This window comes from Microtus ochrogaster, unplaced genomic scaffold, assembly GCF_000317375.1.
Source record: "Microtus ochrogaster isolate Prairie Vole_2 unplaced genomic scaffold, MicOch1.0 UNK118, whole genome shotgun sequence".
Taxonomy (NCBI): Eukaryota; Metazoa; Chordata; class Mammalia; order Rodentia; family Cricetidae; genus Microtus; species Microtus ochrogaster.
The window spans coordinates 683,688-710,812 of record NW_004949216.1 but is presented as its reverse complement, the minus strand read 5'-3'; the positions used below and the strand labels follow the sequence as shown (position 1 = coordinate 710,812).

The 27,125-nt window shown below is 40.7% G+C and overlaps 1 protein-coding gene across 1 annotated transcript; it reads right to left on the bottom strand.

Annotated features, from left to right (window-relative positions):
- Window positions 1–12,394: 12,394 nt before the first annotated feature.
- LOC101980338 (spermatogenesis-associated protein 31-like) lies at window positions 12,395–18,040 on the bottom strand. The gene is given in 3 exon segments (XM_013355365.1): window positions 12,395–15,300; window positions 15,817–15,889; window positions 17,858–18,040. Coding segments are annotated over 3 exon segments (3,162 nt in total).
- Window positions 18,041–27,125: the final 9,085 nt, after the last annotated feature.

The following is a 27,125-nucleotide window of genomic DNA, read 5'->3' as shown; positions in this document are numbered from 1 at the left end:
CCTCCCCTCCCCCATCCACTCCTCAGAGAGGGTAGGACACATTACTTCAAGGAAGGACTAAGACTCTCCCTACTATATCTAAGCTGAGCACGGTATCCATCCAAAGAGAATGGGTTCTGAAAAGCCAGTACACACAATAGGGATAAATCCTGGTCTCACTGCCAGTGGCCTGAAGTCTGTAAACGGCCCCTTTCTAAAGAAAAGTTGCAAGCTCTTCACCAGTTAGTCAGAGAGCAGTTCGAGAATTTTTGCATAGAACCCTCTGTTTCTCTCTGGAATTCTCCTGTTTTTGTTAAAAATAATCTTGTAACTGGAAATTGTTGATTGACTAATGGAATGTTAATGCCACCATGTGGCCAAGGGGAGCTTTACAGCCCAGTTTACCTCTGCCTAAAGCTTGGCCTTTAAGAGTTTTGGATTTAGACTTGCCACCGGACTTATTTCCTGGGTCTTTGTCTTTTTTGGCCGACTTTCCGGCATCTTTCTTCTTTTTGTCATCCTTGGGCGGCATGATGAAGTTCGGAGAGTGGCGACGACCATTCAGAAGAAGTGGTCCAAAGGCAAAGTTCGGGATAAGCTCAACAATCTAGTCCTGTTTGACAAGGCTACATACGACAAACTCTGTAAGGAAGTTCCCAACTATAAGCTTATTACTCCAGCCGTGGTCTCTGAGAGACTGAAGATTCGTGGTTTGTTGGCCAGGGCAGGTCTTCAGGAGCTCCTTAGTAAAGGGCTTATCAAGCTGGTTTCAAAGCACAGAGCCCAAGTAATTTACACCAGAAACACAAAGGGTGGAGATGCCCCAGCTGCTGGTGAAGATGCATGAACAGGTTCAATCAGCTGTACATTTGGAAAAATAAAACTTTATTAAGTCAAAAAAAAGAGTTTTGGATTTAGCAGACTGCTTTTATAGTATACGTATTCATCTTGATGATAAGGTGCACTTCACCTTTTCTGTTCCCTCAGTCATAAAGAACCTCAGCTTTGGTATCATTGGAATGTATTACCTTAAGACATGACAAACTTCCCTACTATGTGTCAATACTATATAGGAAAGTATTTAGAGCTATGAGGCAGGTTTTTCCTCAGGCTTATATTTGTCATATGGATGATCTCCTGTTAGCCACCTACAAAGAGGAAAAGTTACAATATGTATATAATGTGAGTCAGGATATGCTACATAAAAATGGGATTATTATTGCTCCTGAAAAGGTACAAAGATCAGACGCTGTGATATTTGGGACAACTAGTTACCAAAACAATTGTTAAACCACACACACACAAAGTCCATTAGATAAGACAATTTAAAAACACTTAACAACTTTCAAAAACTATTAGAAGACATTAACTGGCTACAATCTACTTTAGGAATACTTAGTTATGCACTAACCAATCTATTAAAACTCTAGAAGGAGAGGAGGTGTTGGACAGTCCTCAAATATTATCCCAAGAGGTAAGGGAAAACTATAGCTGTCTTAATCAAGACTAAAAGAAGCTTTCATATATCATGTGGATCCTTTGGTTCTATTAAGCTTATTTATTTTCTTCACTAAGTTGTCCCCTAAAGGTATTATGTCACAAGAGGGTAAACCTTTAGAATGGAATTATTTATGCCATAAGGGTCATAAAATACTAACTACTTATCTTACCCTTCTTGCTCAATTAGTAAATCAGGGGAGGACCCAATTTCAAAGCTTATATGGATTTGATCCTTGCTGTATTATATTACCCTTAACTAACAAGTTGCTGAACTGTATGGATTTTCAAATTTCATTTGCGGATTACTGTGGAAGGATAGGAAATCATTGGCCAAATGACAAGCTATGGAACTTTTTTCATACAAATTTATGGTTACAAAAATTGTTTAACATTCTCCCATTCCACAAGTAGATAATTATTTTATTCATGGTTCATCTAAGAGTCTAGGAGGAATTCATGGTCTGGATGCTGATCAGTATAGTCATACTTCTTTTTCCTCATCTGAAGTGGCTATTTTGATTCACCTATTACCAATAATTCATAAACCCTTGAATACTGTACCAGAGTCTGTTTATATTATAGGATTATTTCCAACAATAGAAACTGCTTAATTTCATCTTCACTTTCTATTATGCTTCCATTACTAAAGGAACTACAATATCTGGCTAAAACACACACACACACACACACACACACACACACATCCTTTCTTATTAACTCTAACTTCCCTGGTTTTATGCAGAAGGAAATAAGTTATCTGAAGCATTATCCTGCCATATTTTTATTTCCAAAAATAAGAGCATCAATAGCTATACTATTGCTGATAGACTTCATGTAAAAGTCTTACACAGTAAGACAAGTGGTATAGGAATGCCCTATTTGTGCTCCCTAAAGTATCATAGCCACAGAGCTGGAGCTAACCCCCAAAGCAAAAAAATACTAAGGAATTATAGCAAACAGATGATGCTCACCTTGTTCATGTGCCTCAGATACTGTACCTACACTTTTGTATTAATACATAGCTTAAATTTCTTTGGCCTGTACCTCAATCCTCAGGGAACACTTCTGGAGTCTGATCCTCTCTTAAATAAACTTTTGCTGTTATTGGAGTGAGTGCCTACTTCTATAAAAACTGACAACGGGCAAGCTTATAGTATAAAATTTAAGAATTTATGTTAAGAATGGAATATTAATTATATTACTGGTATTCCTTATAGTCTTAAAGGTTAGGAAACAACTGAAAGAGCACAAAGGTCATTAAAACTGATGGAGGAAGGTCATTGGTTAATTAAATAAAGAAGCTGCTTGCCCTGATAGGTTAAAACATAGTTGGGAGGAGTAAACGGAGCAGAACGCTGGGAGGAAGAGGAAGTGAGCTCAGACTCGACAGCTCTCCTCTCGGGGGCTGACGCCTCAGAGAGACATGATGCTCCACTCTTGCGGGCAGAGGCGAGAGCTCTGCTCTCTGAGGCACACGCGATGAAGCTCTGACCCAGGATGGATGTAGGCTAGAATCTTCCCGGTAAGCGCACCTTGGGGTGCTACACACAGATGATTAGAAATGGGCTAAATTAATATGTGAGAATTAGCCTAGAAGAGAATGGGTCAAGCAGTGTTTAAAAGAATACAGTGTCCGTGTAATTATTTCGGGACATAAGCTAGCCGAGCAGGCGGCTGGGGTGTTGGGGATGCAGCCCCGCCGCAAAACAACAATTATTTTTTTTAAAAGGGGAAGCACAAATGAATATTTTTGCACTTTATTTATTATTTATACAAATCTTCAAGGTGATTTATGTTCAAGAACTCAGAAACATTTCTCTACAGAAAATTCTGAACTGCTTTTAGATAAGCCTATGTGGTTTAAACAAATTGAGACCCAGAAGTCTGGTTGACTAGAAAAAGTGGGAAGGGATATGTATCTGTCATTGTATAAATATTACGGAGCTCTTCCGGACCAAGGTGATCAAGGATGATGGTGTAGGGCAGAGAGACAGTGGAACTCATTAGAAAGATGGTAAACCTCCAGGCAAAGAACAAAAGAAGATAGCAACCATACCATCAGAAGTCAGGTCTGCTCACCTGGGGAAAAGTTAAGGCCCAGTGCACCAAGGGAGAAGTTATTCTATGCAACACACAGAACCCTATGTCAACCTGAAAATCTCTTTCTGGTGATGTTTGCTGCTCTGACCTGTGCATATGTGGTGAGTACCTCTGAGCACAGGTATTACTTGGCTTTTTGTTCCTCATCTTCCTTTGCCCCAAGCTGTATATTGGGTGGATCTACCTCTAGTTATCTTTAGTAATGAATCTGTGTTTATTCCTAGACCTTGGAGCCATAATAGACTCATTCATTCCTATGAAGAAGGGCTGTGTTTCAGTTTTCATTGTGTTTTGCATCACTTCCCATTTGCATCGGACATCACAACATTTCTGCTCCTATCATGGGATTAATCATATGGGTCTCTTTTCAATCTATTCTCTAGATTTTTTTTGATCAATATAATAATGTAACCAATAGTAATGGTCACAATTTTGACCTATGCTCTTGGAAACAGAGTATAACACATAATGCTTTCACTATTCTAATGTTATTTATTATGTTTATAATGTTCTTGTTTATAGGGCATTCATACATCAAATGACAGTAATATTTATCTACACTATATCAAGTCAAAACCACTCTGGATAGCCTACATTTAAAAAATAAAAAGGGGGAAATGTCAGAATATGACCCCAAAATATAGTCATATAAGGAGATTTCTGAGTGCTTATGAGAACGCTCCAAGGAATCAAGACACAAGTTTCTCCAAAAAACATGGAATTGTTGATGGATTATGCTTTCATGCCCCTCCCAGGTGTAATATATACATGCATGCTTATTTTCTATTATTCTTTACAAATGGATATTGCTGTTTGTTTATGTCTCCATGGAAAAACATGGTTTTGTCTCTCATGTCTTGCCCACCGTGTGGGACTTGTTTGCCACGAGCAGCTTACCCTGGTGATTGAACATTTTACTCATGTGACTCTTTTTAAACGTCAGAGTATAAATTGTCTGACACTCTGAATAAAATTGGTTATTGCATGAGACTTTAATCTACATCATTTATTAACTCCATTCGTTCATATCCTGCCACCTCTGAAGCGGTGACACAGCACCAATGAGAGTGGGAGAGAGTGGACCAAACTCATAGTAGCTCCTGAGAACCTTTATTACTGGGTCCTGTTTGTATTCTCGTTTTGTATTCTAAAACCATAAAATGGAGTGAGAAAGCAAGACCTTATACAAGCCTATGTGACTGTCAGCAGGTGTTAAGGGTGATGACTTGTCATTTTAACTATTTCTCTGGGTAATTTTGTTTCAAGTAGCAAAATCACCTAAAAACTGATAAATCGGTGTTTAATAGTTGGTCTTTTTTTTTACTGTATTCTACTTCATCACTTCATAGTCATCTTTACACAAAATTTCCTAGAACTTTCGTAGCCATCAAAGGATAAAATAAGTTTTCTGAAACATCACACAGTAACTGCTGGACTGTTCCAACCCAACACTTCATTTACTGGCCAAACAGCATTTTATTAAGCCAATATGAATGACAAATTTTTACAGTATATAAGAGCATTATCCCACAGCAGGAAAGAGAGAACCAAGTTGTCCTCTGACCTCCACATATACATAATAAACATACATCAGCGCGCGCGTGCGCACACACATACACACACACACACACACACACACAATTTTTGAAAGAATATTTCTAGCAACCTGATAGTAACTTTACTTTATTTAACCACTACCATCATGGAAAAAGTGAGGCTTTATACTTACTGGAAGGAGATACTTTTTTTTGGATATCGATATTCCTTTCTTTCACATAATACATCTGCTATAACTACCACCCATAAACTTAAAGGATGCCATATTCAGTGTCACAGTGTTCCACACAGAAGCTCTTCAGACCAAAGAACTCATTTGATAGCAGGCCCATACTCATAGAATTTACCCTTCTTACCACATTTCATATTATCCTGAAGCCAGTGGTTTTCAAAAAAGGTGGAATGACCTTTCAATGTCACAAATACAGTGTCAATTAAGTGACAGTAATATGGAGGACTGGAGCAGAGTTCTCCAGAAGGCAATATTTACTTTGAGTGAACATTCAATATATTTCTGCCATACCCAGGATTCATGAATCCAGAAGTCAAGAGATGAAAACAGGACTGGGAAAAAAAAAAGAAAACAGGACTGGGTCTACTCAATATTATCCCTACCAAACCACTAGAAACATTTTTGCTTCCTGTTCCCCTGATCTTAAGTTCTGCTAGAAATTTTAGGGCCAGGATGCAGACTGTGTCTGTCAGGAAATTCAGTTCAATCCTATTGAACTGGAAGCTAAGACTTATAGTGGCCTTCTGATACCCTTAAATCAGCAGGACAAGAAAGAAATAACAGTGCTAAAAGGAGTGATGGAAGAAAGAGAAATTAAAACAAGCCAGTAAGCAACATTTCCCCAGGATGCCCATTTAAGTTCTGACTTAAGTTCCTGTTCTGACTTTTCTGTGTCATGAATTGCAACCTAGAGTTGTAAGATGAAAACTCATTTTATTATTTTATTAACTTTTTTGTATTTTAGGAGGTGACATTTTCAATAAATATTTTAAGTTTATCCACATACATTTTCCTGGGGAAATATATGAGTTTCAGAGTGAAATAAAATCTTCACCTAGAACTGATATGCCAAAGCTCATGCTTTTATGTAAAATTTTAAAGAAAATAGTAAGAAAATAATTATCTCTAAATTAACTCACCATAAAATGTGAAATATTGACAATGAAGGTGTACCTTGAATTCTGTAGACAATGCCAATAAATGTTAATAGTATCTGGTGACTGTAAGAGTCTGTTGTGAACCGATGATTCATTATTACCAGTGAGTTTTGCTATCTACTTGGTATTTTTTAATTTGATGCTTATATTCTAGTCTGTTTGCTCTATTTAAATATTAATTTTACTTTTTTTATCTTAGACCTTGAAGAATTACTAAGAATCTCAAGCATTCTCGTATGTATAGCTATCTATTTATCTATCTACCATTATCCATGTATCTATCATCTATCAGTCTATCTCTATCTCCCTCACTCACCCCCCACCCATGTAAAACAAGACATATCTTTGACTTCTGAACCGCCTCTCTCATCTAGTTTTAAAGTTTCAGTCACAGTGCCTGGTTTGTATTCCAACAGCTTTCTTTTCTGAACCAGCTAAAATAGCATGTTTTGAAACTGGCATGAAAAGTGCTTCTTCATCTTTTCAAAGGCAGGCACTCACATTTAGGAAAAAAAATATGTTGCAGTGTAGTCTTGGCCAAGAGCACATTTTGTTAATCTGTTATCATTTCAGCCCAAAAGTTTGTTCAACATGGATAACAACATGAAATCAGTTTTAAATCGCTAACATAAAATATCTCTTAATCCTGGGCATGCTGTGCTGCTTTCTTAAAGTTTAATCTAATACTTAAAGCAAGGACAATAAATAAGTTGACTGAGAAAAATGTTTCAGATTCCAATTCCCTTTTAATATTTTTATTTCCTGCCTCTGTCCCTTTTTAAAAGAATGCATGAAGGGATAGTATGAGGGAGAATGATAGTATGCCTTCAGGCCTAATTGGAGAATACTTTTCTGTGTATTTGTCCCTAAGATAAACAACTTAGGGAGTTGTTTCATGCTTGGCTAATTTCATTACTTTCAGGCTGTAATGAGGCAGAGCATCATGGTAGGGAGCATGTGGTGGAGAAGAGTTGGTTTTCTCACAACAGTTGAACTGTGGGTGGAGTCATGGGAAGGACAAGGAACAGCCCTCAAAGGCACATCTACTCCTCCAGTTATCAGGTCCTACCAGCTGCGAGTAGTGAGAGCCGTGCTCTCAGCATCCAGTCACTTCTCCATAGTCCTTCTAACTGCAAACCAAGTTTTCAGTAGATAAGCCTTTTTACAGGAACACTTCATATTCAAACTGTAATTGTCAGGTAGGGAAACCAGAAATAAGGGTCTAACAGTGGATAATTATGCCATTATAGTGAGAAAACTGACACAGCTGGACATTCTTGGGTCATTACACCTACCAGAAAGCCAGCCAGTTAAAGGAATAAATAGCTCTGTCTCCTTAATACCTTGATGGAACTTGGGCTTATTCCACAACTCTCAGAGAAGGGAGAACAAACTAGTGGTTTTTTCTACATGTCTGATTTATGAAGTTTGTTGCAATGGTGTACTGTGGTGTTCTTTGTGTTGAAATCCTGCAGTTAGGTCCCATAGAAACAATAGTCTTTCTTGGAGACAGTGAGATGTTCCCACTAACCACCTTCCACTTCCACAGGTGGTCCTGTCTGCTTTACAGGTGACATGCTAAAGTGCCTCCCCATATACAGGCTGGCCCCTTATGTAGCAAGGTCAGGCTGTTATACACAGTCTCTCCAGAACCCTGGTAATGTTCCTGGTCACTTTTTCCTGGAATGCAGGAAGGAATGAGGTGGGCAGATGGGTAAATGCTGGAGGCAGCAACCTTGTGCAAGCCTGCTGAGCACGAAGCTGATAAAGCCAGCAAGAAGCATTCTCCTGTGGTTTCTGCTTCAAATTCCTGCTTGAGTTCTTACCACAGTTTCCTTTAATGACATACCATAACTGAAATTGTAAGACAAATAAACCTTTCATTCCTTAAGTTGTTTTTGGTTCCTTTGCTTCAGGTCTTTCAAAAAAAAAAAAAACTAAGTTCAAAACCTCCCCCCAATGAGACACAAAAAAATGTGGCATTGATATAATTTGGGCAAATGGTAACAAACTGAAAAAACACTTTCACTAGAAGTTGACAATAGTTTACCCTGCTTAAAAATGTATGATTCTCTAAATTGTGGATTAGAGTTCTGTAAGGAGTGGAGCAAATCCCTCCAGTGAGTTAAGTCCTGAGTGAATGGTGTGGGAGGTCCTTCTGTATATGTGTTGCTTTTATTGGTTAATGAATAAAGAAGTTGTTTTGATCAGTGGCTTAGCAGAATAGAGCTAGGCAGGGAAAACTAAACTGAGTTCTGGGAGAAAGAAGGTGGAATCAAGGAGAAGCCCTACAGAGTAGCCCTGCCAGAGACAGATACCAGACAGAACCTTGCCGGTAAGCCACATCCACATGGCGATACAGATTAATGGAAATGGGTTAAATTATGATGAAAGAGCTAGCCAATAAGAAGTTAGAGCTAATAGGTCAAGCAGTGATTTAATTAATGCAGTTTTGTGTGGTTATTTCGGGGCTGAGTAGCCAGGAGCAAGCAGCCTCCTACAAGTGAATATGTGTTGTTGACATGCACCCAGCCATCTTGAGGACTCAGTGGCCCTAGGACCCATGAGAAGTTGCCAAAGCCATTACCTATATTGGCCAGGCTCTAGAAGAATGGCAATATTTTGTTCAGCAGTCTAAGTATTAGTGTTTATAAACAATTGATAATTGTGCACAAAACTAGCAACCACAGCTTCCTTTTCCAGAAGTTTACAGCCTTAGCTACACCTCACCTACAGAGCCCTTCTATGAAGACTAGGTAGCCCCTTTGTTTGTGCTATACATAATGAACACACTGAGATTCCTAGTTGAGGTGATAGCAGATTCCACCTAATCCCAGCTTTACTATACCTTTGTCTGTTGGTCCTTTCTTCATTCCCTCAGCACCCCATCCCCAGGTAAAAACAAAGTTTAAACTAATGAAATCTTGTGAAAGAAAATATTTTTGCAGATCTTAATGTAGATTTTCTTCAGAGATAAAAGAAATATTACTAAAATAATAAAAATCTGTTTCTTCAATAAGAGAATTCCACTTGGTAGCTGACAATGTGGCTGTGTTTCTCAGTGACTCACAACACAGTCCTATCTAGGGTACCATTTTGTTAAGCAGTTTCATAATCAGCTGCTCAGACTCCAGAATGTGTGAGCTTTCCATATGAGACCCTTGATCCAGTTCTCTGCTGAGAACCCTGGATGAGGTTTCTGTGGAGTCTCCATAAGAGGTTTTATTTAAACTTCTGTGAAAGGTTGTTCTGTGAGTTCTTTGACGCATCCCAGGCAATGGGAGATCTGTGTTGTGTGGGAAGTTTATAAGGTGCTCTCTGTCTGTACGGTATCAGAAAGAAGTTCTTGTGAACAGCTCCATGGGAAGTTTCTATGGCAGTCTCTAATGTGCTCTATGAATTAGACCTGTGAGAGATGGGAAACATCACCTGGTTTTCTCAGGGTGGTGATTGGAATCTAAGAAATATCTGTAGAGCGTGAGGGAGGGTAGTCCCTGTGAGAGATTTTTTTTTTTTTGGTTTTTCAAGACAGGGTTTCTCTGTGGCTTTGGAGCCTGTCCTGGAACTAGCTTTGTAGACTAGAGCTACAGATCCGCCTGCCTCTGCCTCCCGAGTGCTGGGATTAAAGGCGTGCGCCACCACCGCCAGGCTCCTGTGAGAGATTTTTGAGACTTGGGGAGTCTCTCTTTTCTGACTATATCTGTGAGGTAGTCTTTGGGGTTTTCTGGGGGAATTTGGGATTTGGAATCTCTGCATGCTGACTAGGGGTGTCTTTGGGAGAACACTGGGTCTTGTGGAGTGGTCTTTTGTTTTGCTTTAGGTGTTTTGTGAGCAGTATCTGTGGGTCCCTATTTGCTGGCTGAGGCAGGTCTCTATATAAGGTGTATGTGAGCAGTATCTGTGGGTCCCTATTTGCTGGCTGAGACAGGTCTCTATATAAGGTTTATGTGGAAGTTTAAGTGTGGGGTCTGGGAATGTGTCTGTGTGAGAAGGGGTGCAACTATGAAATTGAGGCCTCTGTGTGACTGAAAGGTCTGTGTGTGGTCTCTGTAGAGGCCTCTAAAGGGGGTCTGTGAGATCTTTCATAGAAATCTCCATGGGGCATGTATAGGTTGACATAAGGACTCAGCTATGTGAGGTTCCCATGGAAAGTCACTGTGAGAACTTTCAGATTACAAAGCAATGTGAGGCACTGAGAGGCGTCCATGCTGTCTGGTCTCTCTGGGAGGCTTCTGTAGATCTCTTTGATGACCTTCCTGAATCCTATGGAGGATGGAGAACTGATGTCTCCTGTCTGGTTCAACAGTGTAGCTAATGTATTGCCCTTTTCCTGATAAGAACCATGGGATCTTGGTCCAGCTCCTCCACACTTCAGAAAACTCACCTCTTGGTGTCCTGAGAGAAGCCAGGACCAGTCAGATATGACCTCTTCTGAGGTCAAGGTCCAGTCCATATTACCCTCTTCTTAGTTTTTGTAGTCTGGATAACAACTATGCTTCCAGTTTGAGGCCCTTCTGTCAGCCCCAGCTCCATTTTCACTGATGATCCCACTCTGGAGGCTAACTTAGTTGTCCATCTTTAAGAGAAGGCTAGTTGCATCAGCACCTAGACTCCAGGGGCCTGTGGTTACTATCCCTACATTACTGTGATTGCTATCCCATTTATGGAGGTCAGAGCTCATTTCTGTTGGCATCAGGATCAGTCTGGTACAAGGTTCTCCTCCATGGGTTATGAGGTCTCTAAGCTGTGCCTATTCTGTGTTCTGTGTGTAGCACAGCTTGGAACATGTTCTCCACATAAATAGTTCCTCCTCCTTCTAATTTTCTGTAGGGACAGATCCCAGCATGAAGGAATGCTAGAAGCAGAGAGTAGTGCATAGACCTCTCCTATACCCTTCGACACAGGGGAGGAGATACATTTTGACGAGGTACTGGCAATGCATACCCTTTCTGATTTGTCTTTCCTATTGGTCTCTGAACTAAACAAGGACAAAGAGCTGAGGAAAATTTGCATGTGATTCCAAATCATCCCCTCCACCCTTTCTAAATTTTCCATTTCTGTACTGGTAGTAGTATACACACAACAGACAAGATCTCAAGATCCTTCGTCTTGAGATCTATTGTGAAATTATCCTTTCTAGGATTAGAGATTTGATTATATTCAACGTTAAAAAATTTATCTTTCCTAATTTTTTAAATTCCAATCCAGTCTGTATTGGGCTGTTTGTTTGTTGGCTTCTCTAGGTCTGAGACCAAGGATCATAGATGGGATACAAGTGTAAACAAGATGATTCACTTGGCCCCTAACATCCTCCCCCTCTTGGCTTCCAGATGGCAGGGGAACAGTAAGGGTTCCTCATTGATAACATGTTTATAGCACCTTCATGTTTCTTTGATTCCAAGGTTTTAATTTCTTTTTATACAACCCTGAGTCTACAATCCCCAACTCTCAATCATATCCCTCTTCATTAATCCAGAATGCTTCCCTGGACTGGAGTTAGCTGTGAGACAGATTAAGGTAAGTGAACTGTAAGAGTCATTCCTCTGGAGTAGACATGACCTTCAATGGCATCCCTGAATGATACCATCACCCTGACCTGGAAGGTGCTTTCCTCTGCTGTTGTAGAGCATGAGGGATGTAAAGAGGTGGCTAGCAATGACTGAATTTTTCTTGAGGCTGTACTGTTTCTACCTTTCCCCAGGAGAAAAGGCTTCCTCTTGTCTTCCTCTCCCCAACATTGGGATTAAAAATACCATCATGCTTGGTTTTTACATGTATGCTAAAGATCAAAACTCAGGTCTTTATTCTTTTGCATCAAGCATTTTACCAAGAGAACCATCTCCCTGGACACTGGAAACAGTGTTTTGATGTCAAGAGTTTTTGTGGAAGTGGGTTTTCACTATCTCTGCCAATCACCCATCCTCATTTATCTCTGGTAGAAACCAAAGCCCATATAAAACATGGAACAGAGAGAAACCATCACTCTTTATTAAGAGGAAAATATGTGTTTTGGACTGCATTAAATATCTTGGATGTATTAACACAAGATAAATAATTTTTACATGGACCAAGTTTTTTTTTCTTTTGATTATGCTTTTCTACTAGTGAAAACTAGAGAGGAATTTTGTAGTTGGCTATAGATACTTCTTCGGACAGCACAGTGCCTAGGACAGCAGAGATGGTAACTTGAAACAGTTGGCATTATTGTTCCATTCTGAGAGGAACTTACTAGGTTCAAAGTTGTGTTACGGGGCAAGGGGCTGGGATTCTGATGGGCCTGTGGTTCATTTCTAAATGGTACATTTTTCTGAGATGGTTGGCTTTTGATGTGCCTCTCCTTTGTAGAATACCATTGGTAGGAGGAATTGGCTGGGTGGCTGGGTGCTCTTCTTTGCTCTGAGCCAGAGACTGGCTTATGGCCACAGGAAGACTGAGGGGCAGGGGGTGGAGGCGTTTCCCGGTGCTGTTTTACCTTGGAAGCACAGAGTTTACGTTGCTGCATCATTTTCTTTTCTAGCATCTGTCCAATGGCTGTTGTAAGTTCCTGGGCCTCAGCAACATTGCTGTCCACGCGTGGTTTCTTTACTTGGTTTTGTGGACTCTGGGCAGTAGCTGCTGTAGGCTTACCTTTCTTAGGAGGAGATTCCTGCCCTTTTATTGCTTTCTTGGGGTGAATCCACTGAAGAAAGCGGCTCACAAGTTTTTGGAAGGGGCTTTCTGGAGGAACCTGTGTGGGTTTTGGAAGGGGCTGATGCTTCCTTATAAATTTATCTTCCTTCTCCTTGACGCTGGTGAGCTTGGGCCCTTCATGATTTCCTTTACTTGGTCTTTTAGTTGCCTCACCTCGGTAACTAGCTGCCAACACTTTGATTTGGCTCTTTGGTGAGACTTGATGGTTTGGAGTACTGGACTTCTGCTGCACCAGGCTATTGTCCCCTCCTACCATCACAATGTCACCTAACCCAAGGGAAGCCAAAGTGTCTGCAGGAAGCAGTGTGCTCCTGGGATGTTCAGGAAGGAGCACAGCACCGGTATAGACCTGTGGCTGGCTGGCTGATTCTGTCTCCACACTTGGTGGAAACTCGCTAACTGTTTTTGCCTGGTAACTGTGTGCCCCTGGGTTTTGGACACTGGTTCTTCTAGGCAGTAAAAGGACTTGGGTCTCTCTCTCTTTCTCTAAGACAGTCCCACTCTGAGATGGTGTATCCATGACTTTATGTTTGAGAGTTTCAGAATGATGCTTGCTCTCTGATTTGTTTGGCAGGACCTGTGAAGGCTCATGGTCAGCACCAGATGGAAATGCTCTCAGGGTTCTCTTGATACCCTTACAGGAAGGAGAGGCAACAAGGAGAAGACTCCCTAGTGATGGAGAAGAATCCTCAATTACCACCTCTCTCAAACATGTCTGACATGGTTTTCCTAGGAACCCAACTACCTCAACTGCTGAACTGGTCCCAGATATAGAGGTGGTTGAGGAGGGCAAGTCACACAGTGCATCAGGCAAGGACTCAAATTTTTTCAACTTAAAAAGATTTATGGGCTTGAGCATCTTGAGGGGTAGACCCCACCTGTGCTTCACCCAAAACCTTACAATATGTTCCTCCAGGGCCTGGTGAGTGCCTGGATCAAGAAAGGTAAGCTTCTGCGAAGAGTTCACGGATTTTTCTGATGTCTTAGAGGATGCTAATTTCTTAGTTTCCATTTGGATATCAGACATGAAAAAAACATCGTTCATAGCAAGCCAGGATCGACGCACATTCAGAGGGATCAGACCTTGATTGATTTGCTCTGACTTTGTGCCCACATGAGCTTTCAGGGTGCTTTTTAATTTGTTTATGTGTTCCGTTGAGTCAGTTTTGGAGTCTCTCTTCAAGTTCTTCACTGGATTTCTTTCTGACTTCAAAAGATTTGTCCCTTGTAATGTTACTGGAGCTTTTTCCAAGTACCTGTTTGGATCTTTTGAGATGTTTCCAAGAATTGGTCCCAAATTTTTTCCAGATTCCTTTTTTATTTGGAATCTCACCTTGTGGTCATCCTTGCTATGGTTGCCCATAGACACAGAGGATCGTGAGGGGCCTGGTTTGTCTCTGGTTTGACAAGGTTCTGTTACTGTGTTCTGAAGCTGCATCACTTCCAGAGACTCTTGGATCTTACGAGGAAGGTCCCATCGGTGTTGAATTAGCCACTTTTGAATGTGTTGCTCCAGTTTCTCTCGGAGCTCACAGCTGATAGGAAAATTGTCAGGAAGGATAGAGACTGCCCAGTCTTGGGAAAGGTTGGGGGCCAAAACATCATAGACTTCTTGAGGTCTCTGGACCATCAAGGATAAAGGCAGCCTACTTTCTAGTTTTGTTAGCGAGTGCCCTTCTGTGTGTTGTATTTCAGTTGGGAGACACTGTGACTGACTTTGTGACTGAGAACAAGATGGTCCATAATCTCCATAATCACTTGTGTAGGGTAGAGAAGAGGGTAGTTGGGCTGGGAGAGGGGACTGAGGATGGACTTGATTCGGAGCTGGGGCCTGGAATTGGGGTGGAGACAAAATTAAGGGTGGAGATTGGAGGTCCAGGTAGGACAGAGGACGTGTACAGGAATGCACTGGAGACATCTGATCCCGCATTTGAACTGGATAAGCAGTTGAGATGACATTGAATAAGAAAAAGGGAGAAGGGAGAGTAGAAGAAGCCTGGGGGATCCAGGCGGTGGCCACTAGAGATTCACTGTGCAGAGAAGGGAGACCCCAAAAGAGCTGGTTGTATTTCTCTTGAAAATTGTCCCCCAAGATGGTGGGATATGATAGTTTCTGAGTGGTCATCTGCTGTTCTGATTTTTCTTTCAGGTTCCAGAAGGGTGGCAGGATAGTTCTGTCTTGCTTAGTACTTGGTGACTTAAACATGTTCCCTAAATAATTCAAATGGTATCCTGGGCTAATTTCTTCTAGAAATGATTCATCTTTTTCTTTTTCTTTCAGCTTTTCCAGGCTTTCTCTCCAAGCTGGAAATCAGGAGACTGGGTTATGATGGTGTACGGTAAGGCATAAGGTTTTTATAGTAAGCTAAATGTGTGGGTATCACATTAGAAAAGATTATGAGATTAGACTATAGAGCCTGCTCATTAACATCCAAGGTCATGTAATCCATGATCAATAGCGTTCTCAAGATAGATGGATGGACAGCACTTAATCATTCATAAGCAGATCCCATAGCTGTCACCCCCCCCCATGATCCTTCCATCTGACCTCTGGGAGAAAGGATGGGGTCACCTCAGAAAAGAATCAGCTTTACTCCAGGTCCCACCTCCAAATCCTGGTAACATTGCTTCAAATAGTGCAGAGCCCTCCCTGTTAGGAACACCTGTTAGCTGGCTCACCACAGCTTTCTTCTAACACAAGAGCCTGAGTAGGGTATTCTTGTTTCCTTCCCAGGAACCTCCCTCTTAGGCCTCTGCAACTCACCTGGGAAACATGGTGCTAGCTCCTCACAGGCAAGCTAATGGCAGAGACTGACTTACCTTTGAAATCTTTCCTAGAATGAGTCCCAAACTTTTTCCTGTACCGACTCTGCCAAGTCATCTGCCTTTGAGGCTGAGAGAGAAAGAAATGATTGGTAGGTATAGAAAGATAGATGATAAATGTTCTCATTATCCGCTAGAGAAGGTGCAGATACTCATGAATTTTTTAATTTGATATGGAATTAATGCCATTTCTGTGTGTGTGGTGTGTGTGTGTGGTTGTATGGGATGTGTGTGTGTGTATTGTGTTGTGTGCCTAGCCACTAGCATAGACCAGAATAGTGTATTAGTGTATTGGATCTCTTAGAACTAGAGTATAGGTGGTTGTGAACTATGCATTCTGGGAAGCAAACTTGGTTCCTCTGGAAGAACAGCAAGTGTTCTTAAATGCTAAGACATCTCTCCAGCCCTGGCTGGCCTGGAATTAACTATATAAATCAGGTTAGTCTTGAACTCACAGAGATCTACTTACCTCTGTCTTCCAAGTACTGGGTTTAAAGAAGTGAGTGAAAAATATCTCTCTCTCTCTCTCTCTCTCTCTCTCTCTCTCTCTCTCTTTTCTGTCTCCCATATGTATTCAAGTGTGTATAAATATGGGAGACCAGGGATCCCTGTCAGTACTCTTTCTGTCACTTTATTTTTTAATGACAGAGTCCCTTTCTAAACCTGGAACTTACTGATGCAGTTAGACTGGTTGTCCAGGAAACTTCATGGATCCTTCTGTCTTTGTTTCTTTAGCACCAAGACTACAGGCACACATCACTATGCCCAGTTTTCTAATATTGGGTGTTGAATATATAAACCCAGGTCTTCGTGCTTGCAAAACAAGCACTTACCTACTGAACACTTTTGTCAACCAGTTTTCTTTAAGAAATATAAGAAGGGAGATGTGGAGATGGCCTAGTGGGTAAAAACATTGCTGCATGAGAACCTAAGTTCAGGTCCCCATCACTCATGTAAAAAGCCACATAGTTGTACATGTGCTTGTAACCCCAGTGTTATAGGAGGCAGACATAGTTGAGAATCTGAACCTGGAGCTAGGCTATGAGACACCAACTTCCAAAGACCCTTTCCTGTCACTGCCTACCATGGAAGTGGGTTTGCAAGGTCTCTGTGTAACAAAATTAAGGAGAGGGTTATAGAACAGAACATATTCCATTCTTCTTTAGTCTCCTGATTGATGCACAGGCATTTGCACTGTGAGGCCAACCTTGGATGTCTACAGTAACTGTTGTTCTGCTCAAGAGTCAAATCTCTGTAGTTGCTTCATAGTTGCCAGGTTGAATTCTGCTGCTTGAAGCCAGAAGTCACTCTGGCCTCTGGTCTAATACCTTTTGAGGCTCAGCACAGTCCTCAGACAAAGCATCACAGAGGAAAGGATTGTACAGGAGAAGAGAACATATGAACCGGTGCGTAATGCTTGTCTTATCCCTGATATAGAGGCCCCCAATTTATATGAAGAATGTAGGTCCTATCCATGAAACCATGGCATTCAAGTTCACCCCGGCACACCAGCGTACCTCACAGACATACTGTGAGCTCCAGATAGATGCCCTGGTGACTGCTCTCAACTCTGCTCCACCAGTTCCCAGGAAAATAGATTTCTGCTCCTTCTGGAGATGTGTCCCCAGCCATTTCTCTACTTGATTTGGACATGTGAAAATTTGTAGTAAAATGTGGCGTTGGGGCAGAAGAGACCGGTAAAAGGATCCATGTCACATGAAAGCCAAAAAGGGGCTTGTGGGTAGTGGAGGAGCACAAGTAGGGAGGGAGATGAGAGAGGAGAGGGGGATGGAAGACAGCAATCAACGAAAAATGAAGTTTGTTTGAAGATCCCATCATTAAACCCAATACTTTTTATGCTAATTTAAAAATCAAGAAAGAGACGCAAAGAAAGGAAGGATGGAGTGGGGGAAGGAAGAGAAAGAGGGAGAGAAAGGGAGACAGGGAGGGAAGGAGGGAGAGAGAGAGAGAGAGAGAGAGAGAGAGAGAGAGAGAGAGAGAGAGGTATTCTTTGTTAGATAGATTGAGAGTTTCTTACCTTCCTGGTGAACTTTATATTGGGTGGCAGTAGAGACAGATGACTATCAATGAAGGGAAGTAACAGAAGGTAGAGCCCCAGTCCACACACAATGGCAAATATCATGTCCATTGTGTCCATTGTGGAGCTGAGGCTCAGCCATGTGGCGTTTATGCTTTACAGAAGAGAGGGAAGATTCTCCATCTGAACTGATCAGGCTCTCAGGATAACCCATGTCCACTTCCTCACAGAACTGGGGACTCCACATCACAAAGGGCTTCTGAGAGTGGGGGAGGGGCAATGCAGACAGATGAATTCTCCCTCCTCAGTCTTTTGGGTACTTCCTTTCAATTCCACCTACTCTATTTTTTTAAATTTACAATTATCAGCTCCTTCATCCAAGGAATTCATATATTACCTAGTTCCTTTTCTCGTTTGCAGTTCTTAATTTGAGGTCTTTTAAAGTCAGGGTTTTTGTTTGTATTTTATTTTATTTTTTCTTTTTCAAGACAGGGTTATACAATGTAACAGCCTTGGCTGTCCTTAAACTAGCTCTGTAGAACAGGCTAGCCTTGAACTCACAAAAATCAGCCTCCCTCAGCCTCCCTAGTGCTGAAATTAAAGGCTTACACACCACTACCACACTTAAGATCAGTATCATCATCCTTAAAGTATCTTAGATTGGGGGTTGGAGAGATAGCTCAAGGCTAAGAGCGCTTGTTCAATCTTGAAGATTTGAGTTCAGACACTAGTGGCTACATAGCAAGCTAGGCCTCTCTGTCACGTCTTATAATCCCATCTCAAAGGGGAGTAGACAGAGGCGAGCACTTGCTAGAGTGTATAATAGTGACTATTAGAGGCTGAGAAGGAACTGAGTGTAAAAAAGGAGGCTGCTTTTGATTGTGCCTGCTATAAACATGTATTGAAATATAACACTGAGTTAAATTAACATGTACAACTAATGCATGTCAATAAAATCCTTTTGTTGAAAGAAGCATAGGCCCTTTCTTTGTCCCTCCCTGCTAGTTTACACCCAAAATAATCACACAGAAACTGTATTTATTTAAACACTGCCTGGCCCATTAGTTCTAGCCTCTTATTGGCTAACTCTCACATCTTGATTCAACCCGTTTCTAATAATCTGTATTTCACCACGAGGTCGTGGCTTACTGGGAAAGATTCAACATGTATGACTCTGACAGCTCCATGGCGGTTCTCCCTCTACTTCCTTTCTTCCAGAATTCAGTTCTGTCTCCCCACCTACCTAATTTCTGCCCTATCACCAGGCCCAAATCAGTTTCTTTATTAACCAAGGAAAGCAACACAAATACCAAAGGACCTCCAAACCATCTTTTATTTTGTAACACACTTATTCGGGTTTCTTATCAGGGTAATAATGATGACTTCCATTAGAGAAGTTTGAAAGTGTTCTTTTGTCTTCAAATTTTAGAAACACTTGCTCAAAATTACAAAAGGAAGTCTGTTCCTAGAAAGAAGCTCACAAAAATTACCCTCTAGTGAGCATTAATAAGAGAGAGGAGGGGAGCAGGGAGAGAATCTCACACCATGTGAAATTATGATGGGGGTTTGAAATTGGAAACCATTAGGGAGGATAGCTAGCATGTATTGCTTGGTCCTAAGGGAAAAAGACAGATACTTTTTTGTTGTAATGTCAGAATATACATGGCATCATGTCCATTTACAGCCATTATTCACCCTTACAGGGAGAAAGAAACTTCCTTTCAAATCTGAAGAACAGGAGAGTTTTTGATTCCTACATATTTTCAAGGAGGTAGGCAAATTTCATACTATAGGACCTAGCTGTACCTGCCCAGCCTATGTGACATGAGTCCTAAGAAATCAGGAAAGCACAAAAAAATATTGTAACTCAGAATCATCCTTGGTCTAGGATTATCAGAGAGCAGGGCTTGCTCACAGCTGCAGGTGGGAGGGAGATACTGAATTCTTTAAACTCTGTGAAGTTGCAGTGCATTTTATCAACTCTTTTGAAGGAGAGAGGCTACCAGGCTGAGAAGCCAAGGTTAATTCAAGTTCTGAGAGAGAGAAAAGGCAGCTAGAAGGTCTATCCAACATTTGTGAAGTATATCAAGTTTCCTTTAAATGTTTGGTAAAAGGATAGAGAAATGGTTAGCAAATAAAAGTACTTGGTCTCAGAGAAGAATATAGTCCACTTCCTAGCATTCACATTGGTTGTTCCTAAATACCTGGTACTTAAAACTCTCTCTGGCCTCCTCAAAAACCTACATATGTTAGTACAAATACAAAGACACATGAATATGCATAAATAAAAATAAAATAAACCATTAATTAAAAACTCACTTCAATGTTCAGTAGAATTCCCCATTAAAGCCATCTAACCTTAAGAACTTTTTCTTCTTTTTGGTTATTTGGGGTTTAATTCACATTGTTCTATTTCTTTGAGATATAAGGAATTTTTGGATTCTTGAGTCTTTTTTTTTTTCTCACAAAGACATTTTATCTCTGTACACTTTCCCCTTAGAGTTGCTTTTGCTACATTCTGGTGATATGAGATTCCCCTCTGTATGGTATGAATATCATTAGTTAATAAAGAAACTGTCTTGAGTCCGTGATAGGTTAGAACTTAGGTGAGGAAAACTAAACTGAATTCTGGGAGAAGGAGGCGGAATCAGGGAGAAACCATGGAGCGGCTGCGGGAGACAGACATGCTGAAACCTTGTTGGTAGGCCAAGACCTCATGGTGATGCACAGATTAATATAATGGATTAAATTAATATGTAAGAGTTAGCCAAGAAGAAGCTAGAGCTAATGGGCCAAGCAGTGATTTAATTAATACAGTTTCTGTGTGATTATTTCGGGAGTCTGGACAGCGGGGAGCCAACAAGCAGCTTCCTCCAACATTCTTTAAGTTTTGATATGTTGTCTTTCTATAATTTTTTGTTTTAGTTATCTCTAAGTTCAATGTAGTGAGTTTTTCTTTGTCCCCTCAGTCAGCCAGCTCCCAAATTACAACACAGAAATTTATTACTAATTATGAAAATTTGGCCAATAACCTAGGTTAGTTTCTATCTAGCTATTATAACTTAACCCATATCTTCTCATCTACATTCTTTTACATGGCTTAGTTACCTTTACTTTGTAAAGCTCTTGCTGCTTGCTCTGAATCTCCTGGTATCTCTGTCCTTTTTATTCACAGCTCTATCTGCACCCAAAGTCCCACCTAGCTATTGGCCATTCAGCTCTTTATTAAAGCAATTAGAGTGACATATCTATACAGTGTGCAAAAAGATTATTCCACTCCATTACCCCTTCTTGTCTAAATAAAAAGTAAAGGTTTAACTCTAACATAGCAAAGCTATAAATTATAAGAACAATTTTTAGGTAAGAGTCATATTCACAATGTTCAGTCCATTTGTATTTGGCATATACAGAGAAAATACTCTATTATCTAATTTACATTGATGAATTTAAAGTTTTATGCCTAAACCATTTTTATCATAACTTGTATTATCTTAAAACTATCTATTTAGTTTTCCTTAGATAAACAATTTAAGCTTATATGTCTCTCAACCTTATATAGCTTATACTTTTTCTGTGAGTTTCTTCTTTGAATTTGGTAACAAAGAAAGAACTATTATACAATCCTTTCAACATATTCAGTAAAATATAAATACTGGTTGGAATCCATATCTAACTTAATGTATTAAGGGGACAGGAGAAAGCTCTTTAACAATTAGGGTACCAATTCTAGTCATTTTCTCAAGTTGTGTTTTTATTTCATTACCTACATGGCATTTTATGCTAACATAATTGACTGTATACTTGAAAACCTTTTAGTTATACTCTTAGTATACATTCCTAAAACAAAACATAAGGTATGTATATGTTGAAATGTATTAATCTTATTTTCTGTGACCATGAGTTCTGAGTGTCAAAATTTGTGTTTCTGGATTGCATTGCAATTACAAAGACTGCTAGGCCATACTTGCTTGGTCTCAACAATGAAAACTACATTGTGATAAAGTGTCAATTAGGGATGCATCTCAGTAAAGTCAAGTTCACCAAAGGAGCTAATGAGTCACCCCTGCAGCCATAAAGATGTGGATTGAGTCAATGCCACGCTAGAAGATTCTAGATATGCAAGAAACATATCTTCATCCTCAAAGGAAGGTGAAAAGTAATTACGAAAGTGGAAAAAGAAATGGGAACCTCCAGGCATAACTACACTCTCTCTCTTACGTTAAAGCAGGCACAACAATAATAGTAGTTAGCATGTTTTCAAGTGAGAGACACTAGTGAACACTAACGAAAACAGTTTCATACAACCATTCCTGATGATGCTCTTTTTCCTTATAAAATTATAGTTTTAGATACTTGCATCAAATATTTATTTTGTTAGACCATTGTTGGAGTTAAAATCTGGAAGGGTGGAGGGGAAAGCAAGAGGAGAGATCTCTAACCATGAGCTTCAGGTTCTTCCCTCAGAATTTAAGACTCACCATGTAACTAGTTTCCCTTATAGTTTGTCTTTAATCTCTTGATTTAAAAACCTCGAGACTTAGATGGGTGTGGTGGTGTACACCTTTAATCCCAGCACTGGGGAAGTAGATGCAGGCAGATCCTTGTGAGCTCAAGGCCAACCTTGTCTGTATAACAATTTCTAGGCCAGCCGGAGTTATGTGGCAAACACTGGTCTCAAAACAAACAAACAAACAATAAAAATTAAAAAATAGGATTTAACTCAACAACACTATTAACAGATTTCATAGCAACTGAGAGATGAAGGTCAGGAAGCCTTCAGAGCCAGAGTAGGGTGTTTTCTGTCACAGCATGACGACCAAGTTCTCAAATGCGCCAACAGCAGTCAGACCTGTGCTCTAGGTAGTTTCAAGTCTTTTCAATCTACATCGACCTCTAGGACTAGGGCATAGTGAGCAGGGAGACAAGAGATGGAAGTCATTAGCCCTTCTTCAGTAGGGCACACAGTTTCGTGTTGGAAGGCCTCACTAGTCAGAGGTCAAAGTCCATCATGGCCTGGCAGCTTTTTCCAAAGCTCAGAAACATGAGAACGCTTTCCCCAGAGAGATTTCCTGCTCTCTACCTGCCCTTATCTGGAGAATGTCCCTGGGCACAGAGGATATTATCTGAGAGCTTTCTCTAGGCCTGAATGCCTAGTTTATCTTTAGCATGACTCTTGGCCCAGACACCATCACCAGGACCCCAGGAGGCAAGCAAGCCATCCACATGAGCCTGTTCCTCACCCCCTTTGCTTCTTCAATTCCACCTCTTTGCACAGAACATCAACTGGTCTGCTTTTCTCTCCCATTTCTCCACCTTATATTTGCTCATCATAATGGTGTCTGTCCACCCGGAGCCTTATGGTGCCAGGCGGGCCTGTGGATGTCTTTCACCCGCCTGGGCTGTCTGTGTCACCTTTAATGTAATTGGCAGAATCTGGAGAATTTTTGGTGAGATAATAGCTCAGAGCATGCATCAGCTCCTGGAGTTCCATATTTCTTGCTTATCGTTGGACAGTGTTATCCAAGAGGACCTTTCAAGTACTGTTATCAGGCACAAAAAAATGTAAAAAGCCACAGCATGCTCAATGTGATATTTGGGACATTGCCTAAATTTTTAATACTTTCATGAACAACTGAAGACTTATAAACTGAAGGCTTCATACACAACCATGACCAATCAGTAGTTGTTCTAACTTTGCAACTTCTATAAATCCAGGCTTAAAAATAACAAGGAGAAAAAAATAATTGTATATAGTCTTTAAAATTTTCATACATGTACATGATGTATTTTTATCTTATCCACCCCTACTTCTTCCCTCTAACTTCCCCCCAGGATCTACCAACTGGCCTCCCTCCCAACTTCAAGTTCTTTTAAAAATTCTTTAACTCTGTAAATAACCTACTGAGGCCAATGAGTGCTGACCATGTGCAAATGGTCTTTTCTAAAAATGTCTTTTCTAAAAATCTAAATCAAGAGGCTCCAAAAGCAATCACACACCACAGAAAGGCTTCAGATTTAGTCCAGCCTAGTTACTAAATAAACACACCTCACAACTGCACTCTGCTTCTGCATGCTGTCACGGTTGGTGATCGTGATGTGAACAGAGCCCAGCAGATGCTGAGCACAGTGCAGATCCAGAGAGGAAACACTTGCTGAGCAAACACGAGCTCCTCAGCATCGCACCTCTGACATCCACTCCATCAGCTGACAGTCTTAGGCAGTCTGAGACCTTCTTGACCACTCACAGCCTCCAGTGCAGCCCTCTTCTCTCTTCTCCCCTCCCCTCTCTCTCTTTTTTCTCCTCTCCTCCCTTACAAACCATTTCCTTGCCCTGCTCCCCTCTCCACCAAGACAAATTCTGAGGCTGCTTTCTCTTCCACAGCCCCCCTCTCCCACAAATGCTTCTCTTTCAAAGCCAGATAATTTGTGGGGTTTTTTAGTCCCTGCTTCTATTAGTATTTCCCTTAGAGTGTGTCCCTTCTGGTCCATAATTAACATTTGACACCATTTGTATCTATTTTATAAGAGCCTTATCTCAGTATCCTTTTCTTACCCTCTTTCTCCTCAGAAACACTTTCCTCCTTAGATGCCATATTTATAAGACTTCATCAACAGCTTTCTTCAAACTCAGTGAGGAATGTGTACACTTTGAGAGTATTTTTCTCTGACAGGTAAGGGATTCCTAAATCCTGTTCCATGTGCTTTAGTAAGCTAAGAGTGCTGGTCAGACTTCATTCCTTTTCTATGGAACCTGCTCATTTACTTTAGAACTAGTATTAGTTCTTCTCACAGCTGTGCAACATACCTGACCAGAAGCAACTGTGGGAGTGGATGCTTATTTTGGTCCATCATGGTTTGTAAAGGCACAGCTTACAGAAGCAGGAAGCTAACTGGTCAGATGCACACACAGTCAGGAAACAGAGAGTGAACAGGAAAACAGGTATGTAAAGCCTCACGTCCTCTCTTGACCTACTTCTTCCAATAAAACTCCACATCCTATAGGATCCACAACAGTACCACCAGCTGAAGACCAGCTGGAACACATGAGCCTATCAGGTGTGCTTTGAATTCAAATCACAGCAGATTTCTAACCTGTCTTTCCTTCGTTTTTACAATTCAGGGATTTTGCCAGGAAATTTCTAAGTGGGATTGTTTTGTTTTTCATTAAGTCTACCCTGGGAATGGGTGGATTTATTCACCCTAAATACTTCCATTAGGAAACTTCCTTCTACTATATGCTAAACAATTAATTTTCTTCCATCTGTTCCTTCTTTTGTTTTTGTTTTTTTTTAGACTTCTGATTCACTGTGATTTGCATATTGCCATAGGTTCCAATCGTCCTTGTTTTCTGTTTGTGGTATTTCAGTTTTATTATCCACAGTTGGTCTCTGGTCCACTCCAGAAACCACTCTGTTTTTATAACAGATGAACTGATATCTTGATGTGTTCAAAAGTTATGCTTTTTGAGTTCCAGGAATTTTTTTTTTCTTTACTAAGTTCTCCTTGGGAGTTCTCTCTGCTTCTGCACAAGTTCACTTCAGGCTGTGGAAACTGGCTGTGTCTTCCCTGAACAGACCGCTTCATAACTTCTACATCAGAATTGATGTGATTAGGAGCTAATTAGAAGAAAATAGTGTGGATATAGATCTAAGCTGTATTTTCACAACAAGCACATGGCCTCCTACCTGGTCTAGGAGACTGATGAGATGAAAAACGGAGGCTAAAGTTAGGAGGACCTTAGGCACAGACATTAAACTGTTATTTCATATGGGCCTCCCATCCTTTGACTGGGCTGTTCTTCCAGTTGGTAGTTGATCCTTTAGCCTACAAACATCAACCTATTTGTGCAACTGCAAACAACAAAATGATAGTCAGGCATCTGTGGCTGATTCTATTGCATATGCTGAGCCTAGAAAAAAAAACTACCTCTTCAAGCTGAAGGGCGTTGAGGATATATCTCCTTCTTTGGTTCTCTGGACTCAATAACGGATCTTGCCCAGTTAGGGAACTGTAATATCACAGCCCATCACTGCAGCTCTGTCAGGCTGGTGTGCCCAGAAAGCCCCACCATCACCTCCCCCACCAAGAAGAATAGATGGAACGTTTGTAGTGTAGTCACTGCCCAAGAGAAACAAGGCTTCTCTCTGACTCCAGTCACATCCCCACAGGCCCTTAAATGAAGTGGCAGTCTGCTTCTCTGGCACTACAGGAGAATTTATAGAATCATATAGACTCCCAAATTCTTAGAGTGTCATAAAAAGGGGTCTAGAAGAGATATGGTCAGGAGAATGCACTGGGACTGGTCACTGCCTCCCCAAATTCAGTGCTACCTTCTTGTGACTACACATCACTCAGGGATTGTTAACTCATCCAGCCTGAAAACCAACACTCTTCTATTACCACATTGTGATGGTTTGAGAGAAAATGGCCCCAAAAGGGAGTGTACTATTAGAAGCTGTAATCTTGTATAGCAAACATGGTCTTGTTGGAGGAAGTGTGTCACTGTTGGGATGGGTTTTGAGGTCTCCTATGCTCAAGCTACTCTCAGCGTCTCAGTGCACTTCCTGTTGCCTGTATATCGAGATGTAGCCAGCATCATGTCTGCCAGGATGTCATCATCTCTTTGCCATGATGATAATGGACTGAACCTCTAAAAAATGTAAGCCTCCCCAATTTAATGTTTTTCTTTATAAGAGTTGCCATGGTCATGGCATCCCTTCACTGCAAAAGAAACCCTAACAAAGACACACAGGATGATTGACTATCTTCTCAATTCTTCAGCTGATGCACCCAGACATCTGGGAATACTTCATTTACTCAGTTTTTCCCACATGGCTTGTGGATTGTGAAATATAAACAAAAATTGTAGGTTCCCACTCTGATTACTCTGAAGTTATTATTATTATTATTTTCACAGACTAAAGTGGTAGGGTTTTTCATTTAGTTAGTTCTAGTGAATAGTTTTTTCTCTTTATCAGTTTTTATGACTAGTAAAAGTAAAAAATAATACATCTACAAATAAAGAATGAAAGGGGCTGGAAATATGGATCAGTGGAGCAGAGTTCAGTTCTAAGAACCCAGGATAAACTGCTCACAACCATCTGTAAGTCAGGCTCTGGGGGACTTGAGGCCCTCTTCCATGTTCCATGGGCACCTGCAGCCACCTGCCATACACAAGTACATGTACATAAATAAACAATAAAATAATTTTTTCTTAAAGAATTAAAACTATTATTTGTTAACAATTTTGATAAAAACCACCATGATC